The sequence below is a fragment of the Stenella coeruleoalba genome, assembly GCF_951394435.1.
Source record: "Stenella coeruleoalba genome assembly, chromosome: 20".
NCBI lineage: Eukaryota > Metazoa > Chordata > Mammalia > Artiodactyla > Delphinidae > Stenella > Stenella coeruleoalba.
The window spans coordinates 46577360-46599731 of NC_137166.1; the positions used below are offsets into that span (position 1 = coordinate 46577360).

The following is a 22372-nucleotide window of genomic DNA, read 5'->3' on the forward strand; positions in this document are numbered from 1 at the left end:
TAAATTGGCAGACGGGGCCTGGCCTGCTGGGGCCTGGGAGAGAGTATGCTGAGGCTGTGTCAGAAAGGACACCCGCACATGGAATAAGGGACCCATTCCTTGAGTGGACCTTGCTGAGCAAGAGGCAGCATGTGAGCCAGGAGCTGTCTCAGGAGCTGGAGCCTGAACCTCAGCACCACCACCTCCTTGCTGAGACCTCAGGCGAGTCAGTCCTCCTGCCGAGCTTCAGCTTCCTAGTCTGCGAGACGGTGCCCACCTGACGGGGCAGTAATGGAAACGCAACAAAACTGGGTCTGCCTAGAGCAGAGCCCCAGGCCTGGCAGAGTGGGCACACAGTAAGCCGGAGCTGCTGTTATGTCAACCACCAGGGGTGGGGTGGGGTGGGGTGGCGGGGGTGTCCAAACAGCTGCAGGGCCCACTTTGCCTTACCCACCTCTGCCAGCTGCTGCTCAGAAGGACAGGCACTGGAGAGACCCAGAAGTGACACGCACGCATGTGTGTAGCTATGGTACAAACCCAAGGCAGGTGGTCATCTCAGCAGCTTGTCTGGGTCCATGCAGGGAAGTGGAGACACTGAAGGTCTAGGAGGGGCTGAGATACACTTAATGCCATCAGCATTAATGCCAGAGACAAAGCCCTGCCCCGGCCACAGTTCTCGGGCCACCTTCAGGGCTCTGCCAACCCAGCCTAGCGAGCCACGGGCCACGGAAACTCAGGAGCCTGAGACCCCGGCACACCCTAACACACTCGCACTATCCACACACACAATCCCAAACGTTCATTCAACAGTTACCGAGTGCCTACTGCATGCCAAGCACTTTTCTAGGGCACTGGGGACATCTCAGTGAACAAGCCAGATAAAATCCCTGCCCTCATGAAGCTGACAATCTCAGAGGCCTAGGTTGTTGACCCATTTTACAGATGTGAAACCAAGGCTCAGAGAGATGACACAGCTTACCCAGTCACACTGAGAGGAGGTGGCAGAGCCAGGGCTGACGCCTGCCAAGGTTCAGAAAACTCCGTCAGCAGCCCCACACTCAGGGCCCAATCAGGTGGGTAGGCCAAGGTGTCTTGAGTACCACCCTGCCTGGAAAGGGCAGCAGGAAAGGATTCTCCCCGCTCAGTGTGATGGGGGAGGCCTGGCCTGGGAAGCCACCTCCGTCCCTCATCACTGCTCCATGTCTGCGGGCTGGGACAGGGCAGGATGGGCGGGCACCTCTCCCAGTTTCTACAGGGCCAGCCCCACCAGCCTCCTCGCCCCCTTTAAACATGCCTGGCCCACTCCCCTCTGTGGACTCATGGGCTGTCCCCTTCGCCCTTGCCCCAGTTAACTGTGAGGCTCACTCCCCCGCGTCCCTTCAGATCTTTATTAAAACCCCCCTTCTCAGTGAGGTCCTCACTGACCACCCCATTTGGGACAGCCCCCCTAACACCCCTCCTCCTGCTCACACCTGTCTACTCAGGTGCCATGGGCTCTCCCCCCCAATGTAAGACATCAACAAAAGGATGGGGACTTTTGGCTCATCTGGTTCACTGCTGTGTCTCCAGCACCTAGAACAGTGCCTGGAACACAGGAGCTGCTCAACAGATGTCTGCTGAGTGAATGAAAGCGCACAGAGCGGCTACCCCCAGGCCTGGCGTCCCCCTCCGCAGGGGAAGGTCTGCGGAAGCCAGGACAGTCTGCCTCCTTCGCTCCTGGGCGCCTGGACAAGCTGACTCCCAGCACGTGCCTCTTCCTAGCTGCCGCTGCACACGGCAGCGTGGGCGTTAAGTGTGCTGGTTCTGGGGCAGGGGCCCGGGGCCTAAGGGTCTAGTCTCTTAGTCTCTTCCCTGTAAATGACCGCATTTCTCAGCTGCCCACCAGCACAAGCAGACCGGGTCACGCGCCGGCTCACAACATCCTGGGCTTCTGAACGCCTGGAGAGTTAGAGCCCTTTCCATGGGGTCGAGGGCGGACGGCCTGATGCTGCGTCACCGCTCTGCCCACCTTCTCCAGCTCGCCCTCGCTCGCTCTGCGCCAGCCACACTGGTCACCTCTCCGGTCCAGACACGGTCCCACCTTTGTCCTTGCTGTCTCATTCCCTGCAATACCCTTGCCTGTCTATCCGTGTGGCTCGCTCCCTCACCTCCTCCAGGCCTCTGTTCACTGTCCCCTCCTCAGAGCCGCTTCCACTGAACCCCATATTTCTCCAGCCCGTTCTCCCTCACAGCTCCTATTTTTCACAACGGCACTTGCCGCCTGACATGATGTCTGTCTATCTGTTTACTGTCTGTCCCCACCCCCCAATGGATTGCAAACTCCACGAGGGCACCACAGCGTCCTCGGAGCCTGGGGCGGCCAGCCCAGCATACCACACACTCCATGAGTATTTGCTGAATGAATAAATGCTGAATATCACCTCACTGTGCTACTTCAGTTAAGTGACTGACACTCTCTGAGCCTCAGTTTCTTCATTTATAAAATGGGGCTACAAACAGGATCACTAATGCAGAGGCAGAACTTGAGGCGTGGTCTGGCGGCTCATGCAGGAGGTCCAGCTAGGCCTGGAGGCCCAGGTCCAGGCACAGCCACAGTCCCTCTGTCCAGACTACTTTCAAAGATCCCATGAGATGGGCTGGTAAGGAGCTACTGGCCAGGGGCAGGGAGGGAGGCAGACAGGGCTTGGAATGCTGGCTCCTCAGGTGGTAAAGACCCTGTACCTCTGCCTCTCAGGGCACAACTGCCGGGAGAGCCAGGGCGGAAAGGGGAGACACGCAATTCTGTGGGCAAAAGCAGCCCCTTACCGCGCTTGTGGAGCCAGCCTTCTTTGATGACAGACACCTCGTTCATGGTGGCAGCGTGACAGGCTGTCACCTAGCTCGGGACAGCTCAGGGCAGCAGGACATGCAGGAGGTGCGGTGGACAGAGCACAGTCTGCAAGACAAGAGAGGAGCCTGTCAGAGTGGGAGGGGGATTGGGCCTCTGCGCCTTCCCTCGGGACAGCCCTCCTCTGAGGCCCCTCAGGCTGCTCTGAGGGTGGAGCCAGGGCGGGTGGGGCGAGACCTGCCCTGGGGCCCAGGCTGAGGGGGAAGAGGTGGCCATGTCCCCAGGGAGCCCAGTCTTTGGGGGAAAGGACACGAGCTTGCCCTCAGAGCCCACTCCGGAAGGAGCACAGCTCCCTGGCCTGTGGCCGGACACTCAGGACACCCGTGCTGAGCAGAGGCAGCCCCTCCACCCACCGTCACTCTTGGCGGGGCGGGGTGGGGCGGGAGGCAGGCGAGGAGCTGCAGCTCCGCCCCCTGCGTCACTCCCATGCCCCAGCGCTGAGGTCACCTGGGCTGAATCAGACAGCCCTGGGCACCTGAGGGAGTGCTCAAAGCTACCAGTACCTGCCTGCCAGCCCCAAACACACATGCGCGCACACACACACACACACACACACACACGCACACGCACACGCACACGCACACACTCCCTCTCTCGCTCGCTCTCTCTCACTCACTCACTCTCTCCTTTCCAAACCAAGGAGCCACCAACCTGCCACCTTTAGCAAACCGAGTACCCCAGCCCACCCCGACACCAGGCCACCTCATATCACTCCCACAGCCTCAGTTCCCTCCTTGTCCCCTTGTCCCCACCAGATGACAGAGGAAAGCAAGGTCTCAGTGCTCCGGATCTTCAACAAGAAAGGAACCTACTGCGTGTACACTTATCTGGGGCCCAGGAGCCAGTCCTGGGGGCTTGACCGAGGCCCTGGTCCCCTCCCAGAGACCTCTGCTTCCGTCCTCAGGGACCAGCAGCCAACAGACTGACGGACGCCGAGGCCGCTGCTTCGTCTCAGGTTCCCGGGGCAGAGGGGAGAAAGGGGGGAAGGCAGCCACCAGCTGGGCCCCTACCTGGAGCCACAGGCCTGGACAGGGGCCATGGAGCTCAAGGCGCCTTTCGCCTTTCCTGGCCTGGGGTTATTTGCGGACAGCAGGTCAGGAGCTACGGTGGCCCCCAGAGAAGTGGCAGCTGGCTCTGGGGACACCGTGGGCATCAGCTTTCTCTTGTGCCCCAGGGGAGCTGGTGGGTTGGACACACTACTGCCTGGCATGTGACGGTGGCAGGCTGCCCGGGCCCCAGGCAGAGGGAAGGGAGGTAAGTGGGAGGAAGCCGGAGGAAGACAAGATGGACAGTGACAGGGAAGTAAACAGCGGGGGAGAAATCACGTTCTGGCCTCTGAGCTGCAAAGACAGGGTCCAGCAGGGGCTCTGTCCCCCAGCAGGTATGGCTGGCACCTCCGGGGCTCACACCCACAGACTGAACACACCCAGGACCGCCAGATCTTCGCTCCCAAACATCCACCAATCTGTGCTTCAGTCTTAATGGGACCAGGGTTTCCACCCCAGCCTCCCTACAACGTGGCTCAGGTCCAACGCTGTCCTCTCCCAGGAGGACTCACCCCACCTCTTCCCCAGCCTCCCATCCTCCCATCTGTCTCCCTCAGCACCTAGAGGGACCCTCAAATCTGACCCGTGGCTTCCCCGGGGCCTCGGGAAAGAGCCAGGCTCCTCAGCTTGGGATTCCAGGCCCCTCAGGCCCTGGCCTCTGCTGCTTCCCACCCCTGCTCCGCCCGTTGTCCTCTCTGCCCGTCCACCGGCTTCCTGATCCTTCCTGCCCCGCCTCCCCTCCCACCCTGGCTTTCTCCCTGGGTTCCCAGCCTGTGCTCTCAACCCCTGTACTCCATCCTAAATCTGACCCTGTCCCTCTCTGTTCAAAACCCTTCCATGGCTCCCCAGTGTGCTCAGAACACAGAACAAGGTCCTTTCCCACAAGAAGGCCCGGCATAAGCAGAAAGGCACCTAGAAAGCTCTCAAGAAAGGCTAATGACTGTGACAATGATTACCACACCAGCCACTACCCACTTCCCCAGCCCCTCCTCCCCGACCCTCACTCTCTGCCAGGCTTCTGGCACTCAGGTCCTTCCCTCTGGCCTCCATCCCCAACACCTTCTGTGAGTTCCCCCTCTTCCTTAAGGTCTCAGCTGAACCAATGCCTCCTCCAGGAAGCCTTCCTGACCTCAGAGGCTGGACTGGGTCCTCTGCATGCACCTCCTCGTCAACTCTCCCCACATCTCTAAACACTAATTCAGCGCACCAGCCCGGTGTCTGGCTCTCTGTTGAATGCACAATGAACGAACCCAAGTCTCCCCAAAAGATCCCCAGCCCAGGACCGGACACACCCTCAGAAACAATTCCAGAATCTATTCACGCCACCAATCTTTTTCTGAGCATGTCCTAAGCTCCAGACTCTGTCCTGGGTTCCAGAGACAGAGAGTCACTAAGACACAGCCCCTGCCTTCAGGAAGCTCACATTCCAGTGGGGGAGGCAGACAGTACACAGGTCACAACATCAGGTGGCAGCAAAGAAAAATGAACAGGGGAAAGGAGGGCAGGGAATGGGTGCTGTGTTAGCCACGCTGTATGAAGGACAGGTGAGCCAACGTGTAGGGAGCAAATTTCAGGCAGGGGAAGAGCAAGTGCAAAGCCCCTGAGGAAGCTTGGGAAGAAGCTTGGGGAATGTGGCTGGTACAGGGTAAGGAGCCGGGGCAGGGAGCACACTTGGGGCCTGGAGGCAGGCGTGGTGGGGAGTTAGGGAATTCCTCTCCAACACGGGGGCCAACACTGCACCTTCCCCTGGTACGAGCTCAGCTCAGAATAGGGCTGGGTTCCCAAACAAGGCTGGGATGGAGAACCCAGAGTCCAAAGGAAGGGTGGATGTGTAAAGGACAGGGGCCTCGTGTCCAATCTCAGCTCTCCCCTCCCCTCCCCTCCCCGCCCTCCCCAGCCCAGCAACTTCACCTCTCGGAGCCTCCGTGATTCAGCAGCACCAGGGCTGTCAGCAGCATGAAAGCACCCACTGTGTGCAGAGGCTCGGCCCACTGCCTGGCCCCAGTGAACACCCAAACACGTGGCTGATCAGAGAGAGGTGAAGGCAGCCGGGTGTGGCCGAGAGTGGTCAGGGTTGCAGAGTCCAGGAGCCAATGCCAGCTGGGTGGCCTTGAGCGTGAGGGCGCTCCTCCAGAGCCTCTCCTGATCACTCCCAGCCGTCCCACCAGAGGGCCATGACCATGCCCAGGGCAGGGCAGAGGCTGAGAGAGGGGAACTGCTTGCTTTGGGTCTCCCAGCTGAGGAGCTCGGCACACCAGAAGAGCCCCTTTTTACATTCTCACTTCAGCAACTAAAAAGCCAGCAAGCAGCAGCTCGGGCGAGGGTGGGGGAGGAACTGAAAGAGCCCCTGCATCCTGCCTGGATCCTGCCCATCCTCCCGCTGAGGGTGGCACGTCAGCTGAGGTATCTGTGACGCAGTCCTGCAGTGACGAAACACCATCACCACAGCCAAGAAGATGGCCTGCTCCCTGGGGAGCTCCCGATGGAGGACACCCAGACCTGCCTCTGGAAGCCAGGCATCAGCACAGCAGGGGAGTGTCTGCATGGCCCCACCCCACCCACTGCTCCGTAGGGTGTCTGGGCTTCAGTCGCTGAGGGTCTGGGCAGGAGCTACAGCTGTCAGTTAGAGGTGAGCCACCTGGGAGGCAAGGTGAAAAGAGCAAGGGCACCTCAAAGGAGAGGACACTCACACAATGAAGGAACGCACACAATTTCATTAGTTATGGGGAAACGCAAATTGAAACCACCCACCAGGATGGCTAAAATTTTAAAAACTGACAACTCCAAGCGTTGTCAAAAACGTAAAGGAATCGGTACTGCTGGGAGTATAACATGGTTCAACCACTATGGAAAATTGTTTGGCAGTAACAATTAAAACTCAATTAAAAACTACCCCATGAACCAGCAATTCCACAGCCCTCTAACAGAAATGAGTGCCTTTGTTTACCAAATGACATGTACTAGAATGTTCACAGCAGCAACATTCACAGTAACCTCAAAACTAGAAACAGACCAGGTATCCACCCACAGGAGAATGGATAAACAAACTAAGGTAAAATTCATAGAGCACAACACCACACAGGGACCAAACCACTGATACCTACAACAGGGATGAAGCGTAACAACTTTACACGGAGTGAAAGAAGCCAGATGCCAAATGACACATCAAGTATGAGTCCATGGACAGCAAGTTCACAACAGGCAACATGACACCATTTGTTTCTCACTTGTAAAACTGTGCAGAAGATCAAGGAAGCAAATAACCAAAAGTCAGGAGAGTTGTTACATTTGGGAGTAACAGAGGAGGGAGGTTTCTGGGAGCTGACAATGTTCTATTATGATTACAGAGAATCACAGCTTTACAGTTATTTGTTATACTGTACTGTATAAAATACGTTGAACATCTTTTTCTGTATTTTATGATGAAGTCACAATAAAAAACAACCTGGGTTTGGGAGTCCAGAAGATATAGGGGAGCTAAAATCAGGCCTCCTGGCTTCTGGGGCTCCCCCCAACCCCAAGGCTGGCTTGCCTGGATTTTCACCTCAGGGCCAGTCACCAATGAATAAGGAAGAGGAATCTGGGGTTCGCAGGCTCTGGATTTCAGCCGCAGGCTTTGCTGCTCCTTGGCTGTGCAGCTGCAAGCGACACCCCCATTGGCCTTAGCACTCCCATCTGTACAATGATCTGGCCGGAGGAGGGACGCGCACCCCGGAGGGGCAAGGCTGGAGTGTTGGTGAGTATGTTTAACACAGAAGAAAGCTGAAAGGGAATGAAAATCACCATCCACAGTGGTCAGCTCTGAGCAGGGAAAGGAGAGGTAACTGGAGATGGGTCCCTAAGGGCAAGGTTTGATGTTTTAAATATCTGCTAAGTACATGGATATCACTGACTCGTTCTAGTGTATATCTTAAACACTCTAGTAATTTTTTTTTTAATTTTAGGACTTTTATTTTGGCTGTGCCGCGCAGCATGCGAGATCTTAGTTCCCCGACCATGGGTCGAACCTGTCCCCCCTGCATTGGAAGCACAGAGTCTTCACCACTAGACCGACAGGGAAGTCCCTAATTTTAGGACTTTTTATTTCTGTCTGCCTCGGAGGTCTTATTTCTCAACGGTTTCCAAACTGTAGCTCTCTCAGAAGCTTCATCTCACCTTGCTGGAGTCACGTCCATTAGAGGTGATTTACAGGATGACACAGGGCCACGGGAGACAGGCCCTCAGATGACTGCCTCGTCCTAGCTGGTAGCCTTGGGAAGGGACTGGGTCCTGGAAAGGGTCCTCCCAAACCTCTTTTCTCATCTGTAAAATTAAGGTCACGGTGGCTCCTGCTACTAGAGGGACCGTGTGGCCTAGATGAGCAGCTCTAGTGCTCCTGTCCTCACCTCTCCTACAATCTGGGACCCTGTGACCACCTGAGTCAGAGCAAACCCTCTCCTCTGCTCAACCCCTCCCAAGTCCCCATCTCACCCAAAGTAAAAGAAGCCAAAGTCCTTTCAGGAGCCCAGGACCCTATTCTGCATCATCCCCCGCTTCACCTCTCTGAACCCTCCATGGCACCGGTGCCTCCAACACACCTGGACCCCCTACCTTGGGGTCCTTGCACATGCTGCCCCCTCAGTCGTAAGTGTCTTCTCCAAGTATCCGTGGGGCCCTGCCCGGCTTTCTTCAGCCTCAGCTCACATGTCTCTTTCTTCGTGAAGCCTCCATACCCTCCGTGGTCAAGAGGACCTCCCGTTATCCTTTATGAAAGTAAAGCGCTCATCATCACCGCCTCGACTGTACATATTTACTTGTTTACAAGCTTACTGTCGACCTCTCTCCACTGTGATGTCAGCATGGTAAGGGCAGGGGCTCTGGCCTGCTCGGGCACTGCAGAACCCGATCCTCACAACCTTGAGCAGTGCTAGGTCCACAGTGGGCACTTAATAACTATCTGTGGAATGAACGTGAGTAAGAGTGAAGCTCTGGGCCCAGAACACGTTCAAAGTAAGTTAAATTCATTTCCTTGCCCCTTGTCAAGTCCTTTTTCTCTCGCCCCCTCTCCCTGACCTGCTTTCCATGCCAGACAGCACAGATGGGATAAGGAGGCAGGAGGGGGAGGCAGAGGCTCTGCATCTCCTGCAGCTGCAGACAATGGGGTGGGGCTCCGTCCTGACACCCTGACCCCCCAGGAGCCTCTGTCACCTGCTCTGTAATCTGCGCCGCACCTACAAGTCCCAGGAGGACTTGCTCAGGAGAGAAATTCAAAGACAATATGAACCTGTGGTTCGACAGGCAGTGTCTGCCGGTGGGAATGTGGGAGGAAAGGCGCACAGGGCAAGAGAAACGACTCCCTCATTCACCACCCGCAGCTCTGTGAACTGGACCCGTGTTTTGTGCGGGCACTTTAGCAAAACTGATAAAGTGGAAAATGCACATGTCCTTGGAGCAATTTCTCTTGCAGAAAATGCTTATGCAGGTGCACACAGGTTCTCAGGCAGGGTTACTCAACCTCGGTACTAGTGACATTTAGATAATTCTGGTCATGGGGCTGTTCTGCCAACTGTAAGAGGTTTTAGCAGCATTCCTGGTCTCTACTTGCTAAAACCAACAGCTCAACCTCCCTCGGAGTTCTGACCATCAAAAGTGTCTTCCGCCATGACCAAATGTCCCCTGGGGGCAAAGCCATCCCCTCGGTGAGAATTGCTGTTCTGAGAATACTGTTGCTGGAATAGTGAAACCCAGGAAGCAAACTAAATGCCCACAACAAGGGTCTGGTATCGTCACAACGGTTAATATGATGCCAGTACGAAAGAGCCAATGCCTACGCAGCACCTGGCACACGCCAGGCACACCTAAGTGCTTTGTACATGAGAATTCGACTCTCGCAGAAACCCTATGCGGCAGGCACTCTTTAGCTGAGTGTTTTTTTTTTCCATCTCCTTCTATAATTATATTTAAACTTTTTCTTCTTCATTTTTTTGGCTGCGCCACACGGACTGCAGGATCTTGGTTCTCCAACCAGCGATTGAACCAAGGCCCCAGGCAGTGAAAGCAGAGTCCTAACCACTGGACTGCCAGGGAATTCCCAAGGCACTCTTATTATCATCTCCATTTTTATGAAGATACTAAGTCACAGGGGTGAAATAACTTGCCCCATCACCTGATCAGGAAGTATGGAGCTGGGCTGGGACCACAGGGGCCCAAGTGGCCTGTGGAGTTAAGGCACACCTGGATTCACGTCCCTGCCCGTCAACTTTATAGCCTCCCCAAGTCTCAGTTTTCTCTGCAATGCAATGGGGATGACAGCAGGGCCTCCATCACAGGCTCATGTGTGGGAAGAGCCCAGCAAAGCACCCAACCCTCGGTGAAGGTCCACCCACCAGAGAGAACATGATGCAACCTCAACATGACATGCTGACACTGCCTGTCAGCGTTCAGTGTGCTCACGGCACAAGACAACGTCGACCTGATCCCTTTCTGAAGCACAAACGTGTATGCACCACATCACCTCAATTCCGATATGCTTATTTTTTCACAGGCTGACAATACTGAGATGGACGTGCATCTCACAAACCACGTATAAACTTCATCTGCAGCATCCTTTTCAGAAAAGTGGTTATGTGATCAACAGTGGATCTTACGGGGAACGGTGTCTTCCACGGGAGGGCACGAGGTATACGTTAAACGTCATGTGCAGAGAAGGAACTGTGCCAAAGAGCCAACAGAGGCAGAATAATGGGAGCAGGAGTGAAGGTGACCTCGGGAACCAAATGCATTTCAACCTCAGCTCCGCCACTTGCTGTGTGACGTTGGGCAAATCACTTCCCCTTTCTCCACCACGGTTTCCTCATCCGAAGGTTAGAGATAACAATGGAGCAAAGGTCCAAGGCTGCTGTGAGGATTAAATGAATTTATCCACATAAAGGCCTTCAAACAGAGCCCAATACGATGACTGCTCAACACCTATCAGGTGTTAGCATTTCCCCAGCAGGTGGAGACATGGGGACCATCACTTCCTACATGACACGCTTCTGTAATGTGAATTTTTACCTATACTGCCTCTTTGGTAAGAAGGCAGTATTGAAGACACTTTTTCTTCTCCTGAGCACTACATGCTCCCCACAACTGCCCCATCTGTCTACTTGGAGCAGGTAAGACTGGAGGCAGGCTGAAGACGTGGGTGGGCTGCAAACAATACTGGGACAAGAATAAGCACCAGAGCAGACTTCCTTCTCCTCCCTGCCACCAGCCCCACACTGCCCTGCTCTGCCCGCCTTTCAGCACCCACAGAAATCATGTCAAATGTTTGAGTCTGCCTGGCCACAGACCCGTAACACTCGAGAGCACCATGTCGCAGTTAGAGGGACCCTCCAGAAACAGCTCTGCTCTGGGATCACGTCACAGGCCCTTATGGAGGCCACAAAGGCCCACTTGAGGTGGCCCCTGCCTGTTCTCCAGCCTCATTGATAAGCATGTTCTCCCTGCCCCTCCACTGTCCCCTTAGCTCTTTGCTCGCTCTCTCTCCCTCACCCCAGGGCCTTTGCACATGCTAGTCCCCCACCCATCTTCATCTGCCAAATCCCTGTTTCCTCAGGGAAACCTGCCCTGACTGCCCCCTGCCTCACAAGTCACAGACCTTCAGAGCTCGGCTTTCCTGTCCCCTCACAGCACTTACCACCTCTACCGTGCTCAGTCACTCGTATACTTAATTATCCACCTCCCACACCAGACTCAGAGCTCCGCGAGGCAGAGACAGGGCCTGTCCTGGTCTGTACTGTGTCCCCAGCCCCACACAGCCAGGGCCAGGCCCAGAGCTTTCATCAATTCAGGGTGGGGGTGGCAAACAGAACCACAGCTTCTGAGCTCAGAGTTCTGCCAAGTGGAGGGGAAACAAAAAAACTTGCATTCACTCATTCCACAAGTATGGCACCCATGCTGCGTCAGCACTGCTCTGGTCCCCAGAGAGTCAGCAGTGACCAAAACAGAACTCCCTGTCCTGGAAGAATTTATGGGGTGGGGGGCGGTTGGACAGGCATTGAAACAAATAATTTAAATAAACAGATAAGTTATACAGTACACCAGAAGGACAAATGTTATGGAGAAAAGAAGTATACAGAGGACTAGGTGTGTGGGAAGCGGGCGAGGGTTTCCAATTTTATAAACGGTGGTCAGAGCAGGGCTCACTGAGACAGTGGAATCTGAGCACAAACCTGAAGGAGATGCGGCGGCCACTTGGAGACCTGGGGGAGAATGGGCCAGGCCAAGAAAGAACAGCGCCAGGTGTGGCCTGCGTGAGACACAGGAGGCGGCGGAGGGGAGCGAGGCGTGTGTGGCTACAGAGGAAGCCGGGGACCTGGCTGGGCAGGGCCTGGGAGGCCACTATGAGGGCTGTGGCTAGGATTCCCCGGAGGTCCAGTGGTTAGAACTCGGCACTCTCACTGCCAGGGCCCGGGTCCCTGGTCGGGGAACTAAGATCCTGCAAGCCTCGCGGTGCAGCCAAAACAAAAAACAAAAACAAAAAACCAACAAAGGGCTGTGGCTATTGCTTGGAGAGAGATGGCAAGTGTCAGCTTGAAGAGGGTGCAATGTGTGGAATCCCCTGGCCCCAGGGAGGCAGGAGCTGTATCCCAGCCTTCTCCTCCAGGAATTGTGCCCAGAAGAAGCCCTATGCACTGGCCTGACACTCCCACCACCTGGCTCACTTGGGGACCACAAGGACCCATACTTCACAGATGGGGAAAACTGAGGACAGGAAGGCTGGACAGCTAGGACACAGCTGAGGAGACTGAATCACGGTGTCCCAGCCTGAGCCTCTTCCACCTCCCTCTACCCTCACTCTCAAGAAACCGGGCCCCTCCCACATCCCAGCCAGCCCTCTCTTACCATCCTCGATGCCCTGCAGAAGAACAGGGCCACCCTGCCACACACACACACACACACACACACACACACACACACTCTCTCTCACACGGCCCCTCCCATCTGGCTGAGGGGTTCCTCCCTCACAGGAGCGGCTCCGCACTGCCATCCTCTGCCTGCCTCCCCAGCCGAGCCCTGAGGCAGGGCCTGGTGGTGTGAGTCCCCACGTCATCCCTAGGGCACCTTGGAACAAACAGGCAGGATCCTCACCAGGGCTAATATTTACTGAGTGCTCACAACGTGCCAGGCCTGGATTCATATTAATAATCCTCACAGCCACCTTGTGAGGTAGATATTATTACTATCCCCATTCTTTGGAAGAGGAAACAGAGACCTAGAGAGAGTAAATTGTGTGCCCAAGACCATAACAGTGGGTGAGTGCAGGACATGGCTGATCTAGACAACAGAATTTTCTGTAATGATGGAAATGCGGCTACTGGGGCTAGTCCAACGAAAGAACTAAATTTTCACTTTAATTTTAACTACTTAAAATTTAAGTAGCCACACATGGCTAGTGGCTAGCATACTGGAGGTGTAGCTCTATAGAACCTCTCTTAATGAGGCACCAGGAGCCGAAGGCAGGGGCGGGGGTGAGGGCGAGCCAAGTACCATGGATGCTCACAGGCCCAGGGCTGGACCGTCCGTCCCCTGCCGGTGACGCTCCCACGCTCCGTCCCCTGCAGGTGACGCTCCCATGCTACACCATCACTCCTGAGCCACGACCCTGACCTGCTCACCCCAGGGAGCTGGAACAGGGCTCCGAGGCCCAAACCCATACCTGGAGTCCTGCTGGACTCAAATCCCGACTTCCACTTCCAGGCTGCAAGGGACGCTTCTCTGAACGTCAGCATCCTCGGTCTATAAAATCTGATCTTAATGCCAACCAGACCAAGCATTTATTATGTTATTTCAAAAGATGACTTTTTTGACAACCCAGGGTCGTCGTGGGGACCCAACGAAACGTGCTTCCAGCACAGTTGGGGGTGAGGCCGGCGCTTTGGAAGACAGGAAGCAATTACACAAAGGTGAATTCCAAAGTCAAGGGCCAGCCTGAGCCTCAGTTAGCCAGAGCTATGGAAGTGGCAGCTATGTTAATACTGTCAGTAGCTGGTTAAAAGGAATCAGCCAGATGGTTCATGACATGCCCATATTAACTTTTTAAAAAATATCATATAAATGAAAACACACAGCTAGAACGAAAGCAGGTAACTCGCAGACACCACCCCAAAACACATGCTCAACACCCTCACCAGCCACCCCCCACCTAGGTCTCTGGACACCAGTTTGAGAAGCACGACCCTAGGGGACCCCAGACCTGCCCGAACAACCTGGGTTCCGCCATCCTCCGCTCCCTCCCTCTCCCCCAGCTCCACCACAGTGGCCTACTTTCAGTATCACCGCATCAAGGTACCTCCCACCTCAGGGCCTTTACCCAGACTCTACCCTGCCTGGCCCATTCCTGAATGCCTCACCTCAGGAGACTTCCCCAACGCCCCCCCCCCCCCCCCCCCCCCGCCATGGCCAGCTTAGATCTCTGTTCCCTTCCTCAGAGCACCAGTAAGGCAAACATTACCTCTCCGCGGCTTCCTTTAGACTAGGTGTTGCTCCCTGGTGTCCAGAACTATACATGGCACAAAGTAGGTACTCAGTAAATTATCTGGTGAGAGAATGGAATACACAAATGACCAGAAACAGCCAAAGCTGGCTCCAGAGGCCATTGAGGAATCAGTGCCTTCCACCCTCATCCCTGCCCCCTGGCCCCTGGGGAAGGACGGAGCTGGCCAAGGTCAGGGCCCCACGGGCATGAGAGGCAGCCGCAACCTCTCTCCCAAACAGGCATCAAGTGGATCTAACTCACTCATTTCCAGGACAACTGAGGCTTTCCTTGTGCCAGCTCTGTCTAGAAGAAGAGAAAGCAAAAAAGAACAGAAATAACAATCCCAGAAACAGTGGCCGTGGCATTGGTCGGAGGCAGAAGAGCCAGTCTTAAAAAGGCAGACTTGACCCCAGATAGAGCTGGGTTCAAATTTCATGTCTGTCACCTATTAAAACTTTAACTTTGGGTAAATCCAATGACCTCCCGGGCCTTCATCTGGGGAGGAGAGCTGCACCGAGCTCCCAGGTCGTGGTGGGAAGCAGGCATGTACAGCCCTGGAGCAGTGCCTGGCACAGAGAGCCCACCGTGCCAGCTCTCAGCAAAACACGGGCAGTCTATGTAGCGCTCTGCACCTCAATTTCCTCTCCACAAAATGGGGTGGCTGCTGCCTACCTCACGGTCTGCCATGTGTCTGAAAGCATGCACGGAGTGCTCACAGCGTCTGGCCAAGCCCCTGCTCAGCGACGGTGCCCTCTCCAGTGGGAACCTCAGCTAAGTGGCCTGCCACTGCTTCCCTGCCAACCAACAAGCCCGAGCTGACCACATCCAGAGCCCCTTCTCTGCTCTCAGGTGCCCAGCCTGACAACCTGCAGCAACAGCAGCTCAGATCCACTGAGCACCTTCTTTGGAGGCCCCGTGCCACGTACTTTCTGACACGTTAGCTCCCTGAATCCTCCCTACAGCCCCTCTCGGCAGGGATGTGCCGTCAGCTGAGCAAAATGCAACTCCAAGGGATGAAATCAGGCCCCCACCGTTGCATGGCAACCAAGACAGGAGCCAGGAGCAGGGTTCACACTCAGGTTGGCTGCTCCCAGCCCGGACCACTACACAGATGATGAACACCTTGAAACCAGGCTGCAAAGGCCTGGGGAGGGGGGCAAAGGAGCGGCAGCCACCCCAGCCCGTTTGGAAAGGGCCCACAAGGTGGCAAACCAAGGCAGCCTTGGATTTCTGGCCTCACCCTTAGAAACAACATCTGCGGAAGAGCTTCCTGGGCAGGACAGCTGGGCCTGAGGAACTTCCTGCAGGAACCTCCGACATGTAGTCTCTCCTCGGCCAGCCCTGGCTTGCTGCCCCCTGCTCCCGCACCCAGGACAGCCGGGACCTGACGTGGGTGCCGAGTTGGCAGCAGGTCCTGCCCCCGAGGGGCCAGGCCGAGCTCCCACTCCACCACCCCTCCCTCCCCTGCTCGCTCCCTCCCTCCCTCCCTCCTTCCCTCCTGGTCTGCTCCCAGGGCTGTCTCCCCAAGCTGGGCCTCCTGCTGCTTGGCTGGCTGTCCAGAAGAGCCTGCCACGGAACCACCCCACCGTGCAGCCCAGAGGCCTGGTGCTTGAGAGCCTTCCACTGACAGCTCTTGGGAAGTTGAAGAGGGGCCCAGGGAGGGGTGTCCCTGGGTCCCCCAGAGGCTTGGAGATCAACTGAGAAAAATACTCCTTTCCATCCCCCCCATCCCAAGGGATTTCTGGAGGCCCAAGGATGCATCCTCTGAGGGGCTCTGCTCCTTCCAGGAAGACACTCCAGACTGAGCCTGGGAAAATCAACAGCCAGGCTCCTGCTTACTGCGCTAAGCCTTAAGTTCCAGGCTCCGGTGTGGGATTAGAAGTCCACGGTTACCAAGCACCTTCCTGGGCTGGGGGGACTCTGGAGCCACTCTGCCCAAATACAAAGCCTGTCAGTGTTGGGGGACCCTGCACAGATTACCGAGGCTCTCCAGGCCTCATTCCTCACCCCTGCGAGGTGGGAACCACAGCTGATTCCTCCTCGGTCTGAGGGGTTTTCACTCAAGTCTCCCATGGCTCTTCACTGCACACCAGTCCTACCTACAGGCCACCTCCCCAGGGAGGCCCTCCCTGATCATTCCAGCTAAAACATGACGTCCCCACTCTCTCTTTCCCCTGACCCTCATTCATTTTGCCTTTGAAACGTTCATCACAACCTGATGCCCTATTATTCGTTTGTTTGCTGGGTACTTGCCTCCAGTAGAAGGCAGGCCCATAAGGCCCAGTCTTCCAAGCTCTAGAGCAGCAGCGCCAGGAACATTGCAGGCCCTCAGGCCACAAGCTGAGTGGAAGGCAGAATCAGCAGGTACAGTTTTTAGCAGGTATTACTGTTGTTCTGTGCTGTTATCTGATATTAGCTGTTCGGCTGGGGAAGGGTGGGCAGAAAATCAGCCCCCTGAGCCCCGCCATCTGTCCCTAAAGGGAAAAGCCACGGGCCCTGGGAAACACGGTGTGAAAACCACAGAGGAGGGAGGCACCCAACAAGGCCTTCGCTCTTTCTACGGCAGAGATTCTACTCAAGGGGGAAGTGGGAGGCATGTGAAACTCCCTGACCGGCTCTAAAATCTACCCCCACGCCAGGCAGAAGCCTGAGAACCTCTCATATGGCAAAAGGCATCTTCTAAAACCCTAAATCTGACCAAGCTGCTCTTCAAGATGGTCTACAAGGCTCTGAGTGACCCTGCCTGCCCTCAGCTGCACCTCACCTCACCCCGCAGGGCCTCACGGGCCTCTGCGCAGCCTGTCCCTGCACCTCGCTGAGCTCAGTCCTCCCTGCAATTTTTGCACTGTGGTTCCCCCCACAACCCAAGGCTGTTCCTTCTCCTCAGGTCACCTTGTCAATCTGAGATCAGCTCAGAGGCCTTGCTGACAGCCCATCGCACCAGATTTTAATTGCCAAGCACCTCCCTTTAACCTGCCCCTTGTTTATTCAGCAGGTTCAGGGTTTGCCTCCCTCAGCTCCACGGGGGTAGGGCCTTTGTTGAGTGCCCCGCTGTATCCCCAGCACCTGAAGCAATGCCAGACACAGAACAGGTGTTCAATAAATGGTGGCGGATGAATGAAAACCTTTCCTCAGCTCTGCAATGCCTTCGGGATCAAAGCCACACTTCCTGCCCAGGCCCACGAGGCTGTGAGAGGCCTGGCCCCTGACTCCCATAAGCACTGCTGCTACCCTCCCTGTTGGAGACCACCCTTCTGCCTCTCGGCCTTCAAAAGGACTGTTCTCACCCAGGTCAAGGCCTTTACCACCACTCCTGGGAGCTATGGTGGAGAGTCAATAAAAGCACAAGTAGGAAAAGGGTTTAGCAGAGTATAACATCTGGAAAGGACCTAGAATTTCAACCTCGAGGAGGGGCTCCGGGCAGCAACTGTGTAGGAGGTGGCGGGGACCTGGGGGCTGCATTTGCCCCGCCCCTCAAGCCTCCAGAACCTCCTGTTTCCTCACCTGGAAAATGGAGATGCTAATTTCAGCCCTGCCCTCCTCCCGGTGTTACCTGACCAGGCTCTGTAACCTGGGAAGGGCCTTCAAAATCCTAGCAGAAGTAATAAGAATTACAATTGTTAAGATATCCTGAGGGCTCACCATGTGCCAAGCACTCTTCTTAAATAGTGATAACTGGAAACGTTTACTGCAGGCTTACTGTTACACCTGCACAGTTGTAAGTGCTCTCCAGAAATTAACCCGTTTAACCTTCACAACAACCTATCAGGAGGGAATTATCATCATCCCATGACACAAATGATGAAATGAGCTCAGAAGAATTGAAAACATGCTCAGGGTCGCACAGGCAGCAAGTGGTAGGGCTGGATTTGAAGCACTGAAGCACTTCAGTACAGCTCTTTACAGAGTTTAGAAACCAGGACAGCAGATTCCCGGATCCTGGCTGGGCCAGGCTGGGGGGCTGGATTCCAGGATGATGCCTGAGAGGACTGAGGGTGGGGGGGGGTGGGGAAGGATCGATGCCCTCAGACTGCCACCGGAGCATTTATTCAGTGCCAGGCACCATTCTAAGAGCTCCTCTTGGATTCATTCATTTAATCCTCATGAAAGCCTGAGGGGGATGTCATTCTGAGCCCATTGCACGGAGGTGAACACTGTGGCCCAAGGTCACACAACTAGAACATGAAAGCACCAGAACTTGCACACATGCCCACTACACCATCCTTGTGCAGGGACCTCAAACACGGGTCCCCTAGTAGCTGTGTCACCCCCTATACGTCTCTCCTGCTGTTTCCTCCCGGCTCCCAGCAGACATTCTGCCCCAGGTTAAAAGATGCCCTGGCTCAACCCTGAGGAGGGACCAAGTTTTATCAGCAAGCCCAGAAACTGCTAGACTGGCTGCCGGCAGAGGTGCTCATGGCAGCCCTAGGCTCCAAGGGTGAGGGGAAGGAAATGCCCGCAGTTGGCAGGGTCTAGGACAGGAGCTTTGAGGTGACAGAGACCCTCTCCAGCTTTGGGACCATGAGCAAAGAATTCATTCAAACCCCAGTCTGGCCCCCAAGCGTCTGACAGACCTAGAACAAAGCAATTCCTCCTCTGAGCCCCAATTTCTGACTCTGAAAAATGGACAGAAACACCATGTCCACCCCTGGATTCAACTAAACCACTGTTCCAGTTACATGTTGACAAGCAGTTTACTGTGAGGCTAAACCAGGCCAGGAGTTCACGTCCCAGCTCTACCACTTCCAACTTTGAGATGTTGGGCAAATCATTTCACTTCATAGCAAGTGTCTTGGTTTCCTCATCTGTAAAATGGGTATCACACTGCTACCTAGCTCACAGGAGTCTATAAAACAGGCATAACCATACCTACTCCATGGGTGTGTTTTGAGATTTAAATGAGGTCATGGGGTACTTCCCTGGTGGTGCAGTGGTTAAGAATCCGCCTGTCAATGCAGGGGACACGGGTTCAAGCCCTGGCCCGGGAAGATCCCACATGCCTTGTAGCAACTAATCCCATGCGCCACAACTACTGAGCCTGTGTTCTAGAGACCACGAGCCACAACTATTGAGCCTGCGTGCCACAACTACCGAAGCCTGCACACCTAGAGCCCATGCTCCTCAACAAGAGAAGCCACCGCAATGAGAAGCCCACGCGCCACAACGAAGAGTAGCCCCCACTCGCCGCAACTAGAGAAAGCCCACGTGTAGAAACGAAGACCCAACGCAACCAAAAATAAATAAATAAATAAATAAAAATAAAAGAATAAAAGATAAATGAGGTAATGTATGTAAAAGGCCTGTCACATGCCTGATATAGGGTGAACATTCAATAAAATTCAGTAGGGTTTCCCTGGTGGCGCAGTGGTTGAGAATCTGCCTGCCAATGCAGGGGACACGGGGTCGAGCCCTGGTCCGGGAGGATCCCACATGCTGTGGAGCAACTAGGCCCGTGAGCCACCACTACTGAGCCTGCGCGTCTGGAGCCTGTGCTCCACAACAAGAGAGGCCGCGATAGTGAAAGGCCTGCGCACCGCGATGAAGAGTGGCCCCTGCTTGCCGCAACTGAAGAAAGCCCTCGCACAGAAACGAAGACCCAACACAGCCAAAAATAAATATTAAAAAATAAATAAATAAAAGAGTGTTGTTTCTAAATTTAAAAATAAATTAAAATAATAATAATAAAATTCAGTAGCTCTGGAAATGATTTGCCACTCTGTGCCTCAGTTTCCCCTTTTAAAGTGGAGATCATGACAACAGTACACAAAGCTCTAGGCTGTGGGCATTCTGCAAGTTAATCCACGTGAAGCATTCTGAACAGTGTATGGCACACAGAATGCACTCAATAAATATCAGCCATTGGTCTCAAGATTATTGTTTTTACTACTGTTGTTAATCCCATCAGGCAAACCCTCTAAAAGCTGGCAGACCAGAGAAAGAAACCCCTGGCGCAGAGAAATTCTACAGAGCCACCGTGGCCTCACAGAGACTCAGGGACCGTTCTCTCCAGCAACCACAACCCATGGGAGCCAGTTAGCTAGGAAGCTGATGATGTGGACCAGAGCGACTGTCTGCCCCCTTTGACCACATCACCAGCCCACATTAGCTGGGTCAATCAGGGATTATGGCCAGCCCTCCGGGAACTCCAGACCCAGGACAAAGGTTACCGAGCAAGCCAAGGTCACAGGCTGGCCTGAGGAGCCAAGCTCCCACCCAGCAACCACAGTGAGAAACCAGATTCGTGGGGGATTTGGCCGCCCCAAGTCCTTGGCCTCCCTGGGTCAGTGTGGGGCAGGGGCACCGCCACCAAGTCCCCTTGGCCTATGCAGAGAGGAACAGCTGGGAAAACAGCACTCAGCCTCATTGCCGCCTAATGGTGAAGCCAACTGTTATCGCCTGGTGGGGAGCGTAAACATGATGAGCGGCTGGACCAAGGAGACATAAACATGTGTCTGGCCTCATGGCCAGGATGGAGGGGCCTGGGGTAGTGCCTGGCCCCTTGGCACCCACCACCAACCACTCTCAGGCCAGAGCTCCGGATGCTTCTCTGACAGAGGAAGAGTAAACAAGGTTCAAGGGCAGACCATGGAAGACCTAATTACGCCCAGGCCTCTTGCTGAGCCCAAGTGCCTTCCAAATGAGAGGAAAGGGGTGCTCAGAATTCTAAGGATAAAGATGTCCCAGCCATCCTCCCCTCGGGGAGAAGTGTCCCTCAAAGCACTCCTTCCTCCCAAGTCTTAAGCAGATTCAGGGACACAGATCCTCAAATCCAAGCTCCATACCCCTCCCCTCCCTAATATGGAGCCGAAAGCTCAGAAAACAAGCGGCTTCTAAGACGTCTCCCCCAACGCCCCAGCCAAAACCACTGGAAGAATTTGCCACAGAGGTGTCCCAACACACCTTAAAATAAGGTTTAATAACATGAAAAGGTTCTAGGGTAGACAGCAGTCCCACTGACCATCCACTTCCCCTCAAAGTCAATAAGAAGTTCAATAAAGGGTGATTCCCCCTCCAGCTCAGCGTAAACCCCCCAAGCTCCACCCACCAAACACAGGAGGCAGAACCCCCTCCTCATCGCTCGGCATTACAGCGCTCCCAAAGTAACTCCCCTGAACACCCACTCGGGCCCGTCCCCCCGCCGTCCCTCAAAATTATAAACATCACAGCCCTCCTCCTTTGATATACCGCGGCTCTACGTTCTAAGGATGGCTCCCCCCAGGACCTCAGTGGTACAACCCAGAGGGCGCTACCCGGGCCACACTAGATACAGCTCTCTCCCCAGAAGCCCCTACCTCTCTAAGCACACTCTAGGAACTATTTCCACAGCCCCCTACACTTGGTAAGACGCGCCCCCTCAAAGGCTTAGCCTTCGCACACCAGGCGGGCTCTCCCCTCCCAGCCCACTGGCTCAACCCCCAGCTCAGCACGCAGGGGTCTACGCCTCCAGCCCTTCAGTGGTTCGGTCCCCACACTTTGATATGCGCCCCCTGCAGCTTCAGTGGTACTGCCCGCCGCCCCCGCCCCCTCGGGGCTAGTCCAACCGCCCCCGCGCAGCCTCCCCAACTCAGTCCCGGAAGGGGGGGGCTCAAGGACTACGGTCCCCGCCCAGTGGGCACCGGTGGTACGGCCCAGCGCGGCTTTGCTGGGGGTCCGGACGCGACCATCGCGGGGGGGGGGGCGCTTGGGGACACGCGCTGGCGCACTCACCTGTCACCGGCGGCCGCCCAGCCTCTCTGGCGGGGTTCTACTCCTGCCCATCGCGACGCTACGCTTGATCCCGCTCCTTGTGTTTCTGGCGGCGGCGGCGTCGGCAGCACCAGCAGCAACGCCTTAGCGGAGCCAGGCCCAACGGCTCGCGCGGCGCGGCCCCCCCGCCCCCTCCCCCCAGCCCCCGCTTACCGCCCCCTCCCACCCTCTGGACGGAAATACCGCCTTCTCCCGCCACAAACAGGAACTGAC

The 22372-nt window shown here is 55.5% G+C and overlaps 1 protein-coding gene across 4 annotated transcripts in view; it reads right to left on the reverse strand.

The window, feature by feature from the left end:
• Positions 1-22372, reverse strand: part of AKT2 (AKT serine/threonine kinase 2) — a 47235-nt gene extending 24863 nt beyond the window's left edge. Inside the window, exons 1-2 of one of the 4 annotated variants that reach the window (XM_079908674.1) lie at positions 22121-22372; positions 2785-2914 (exon numbers count right to left, since the gene is read on the reverse strand). In XM_079908674.1, the coding sequence (XP_079764800.1) occupies positions 2785-2830 (46 nt within the window). In that variant the 5' untranslated portion in view covers positions 2831-2914; positions 22121-22372. Of the gene's footprint in view, positions 1-2784; positions 2915-3678; positions 3752-3876; positions 3945-14389; positions 14476-22120 lie in introns of those variants that run through there. The other 3 variants (XM_079908675.1, XM_079908676.1, XM_079908677.1) reach the window with 3 other exon arrangements.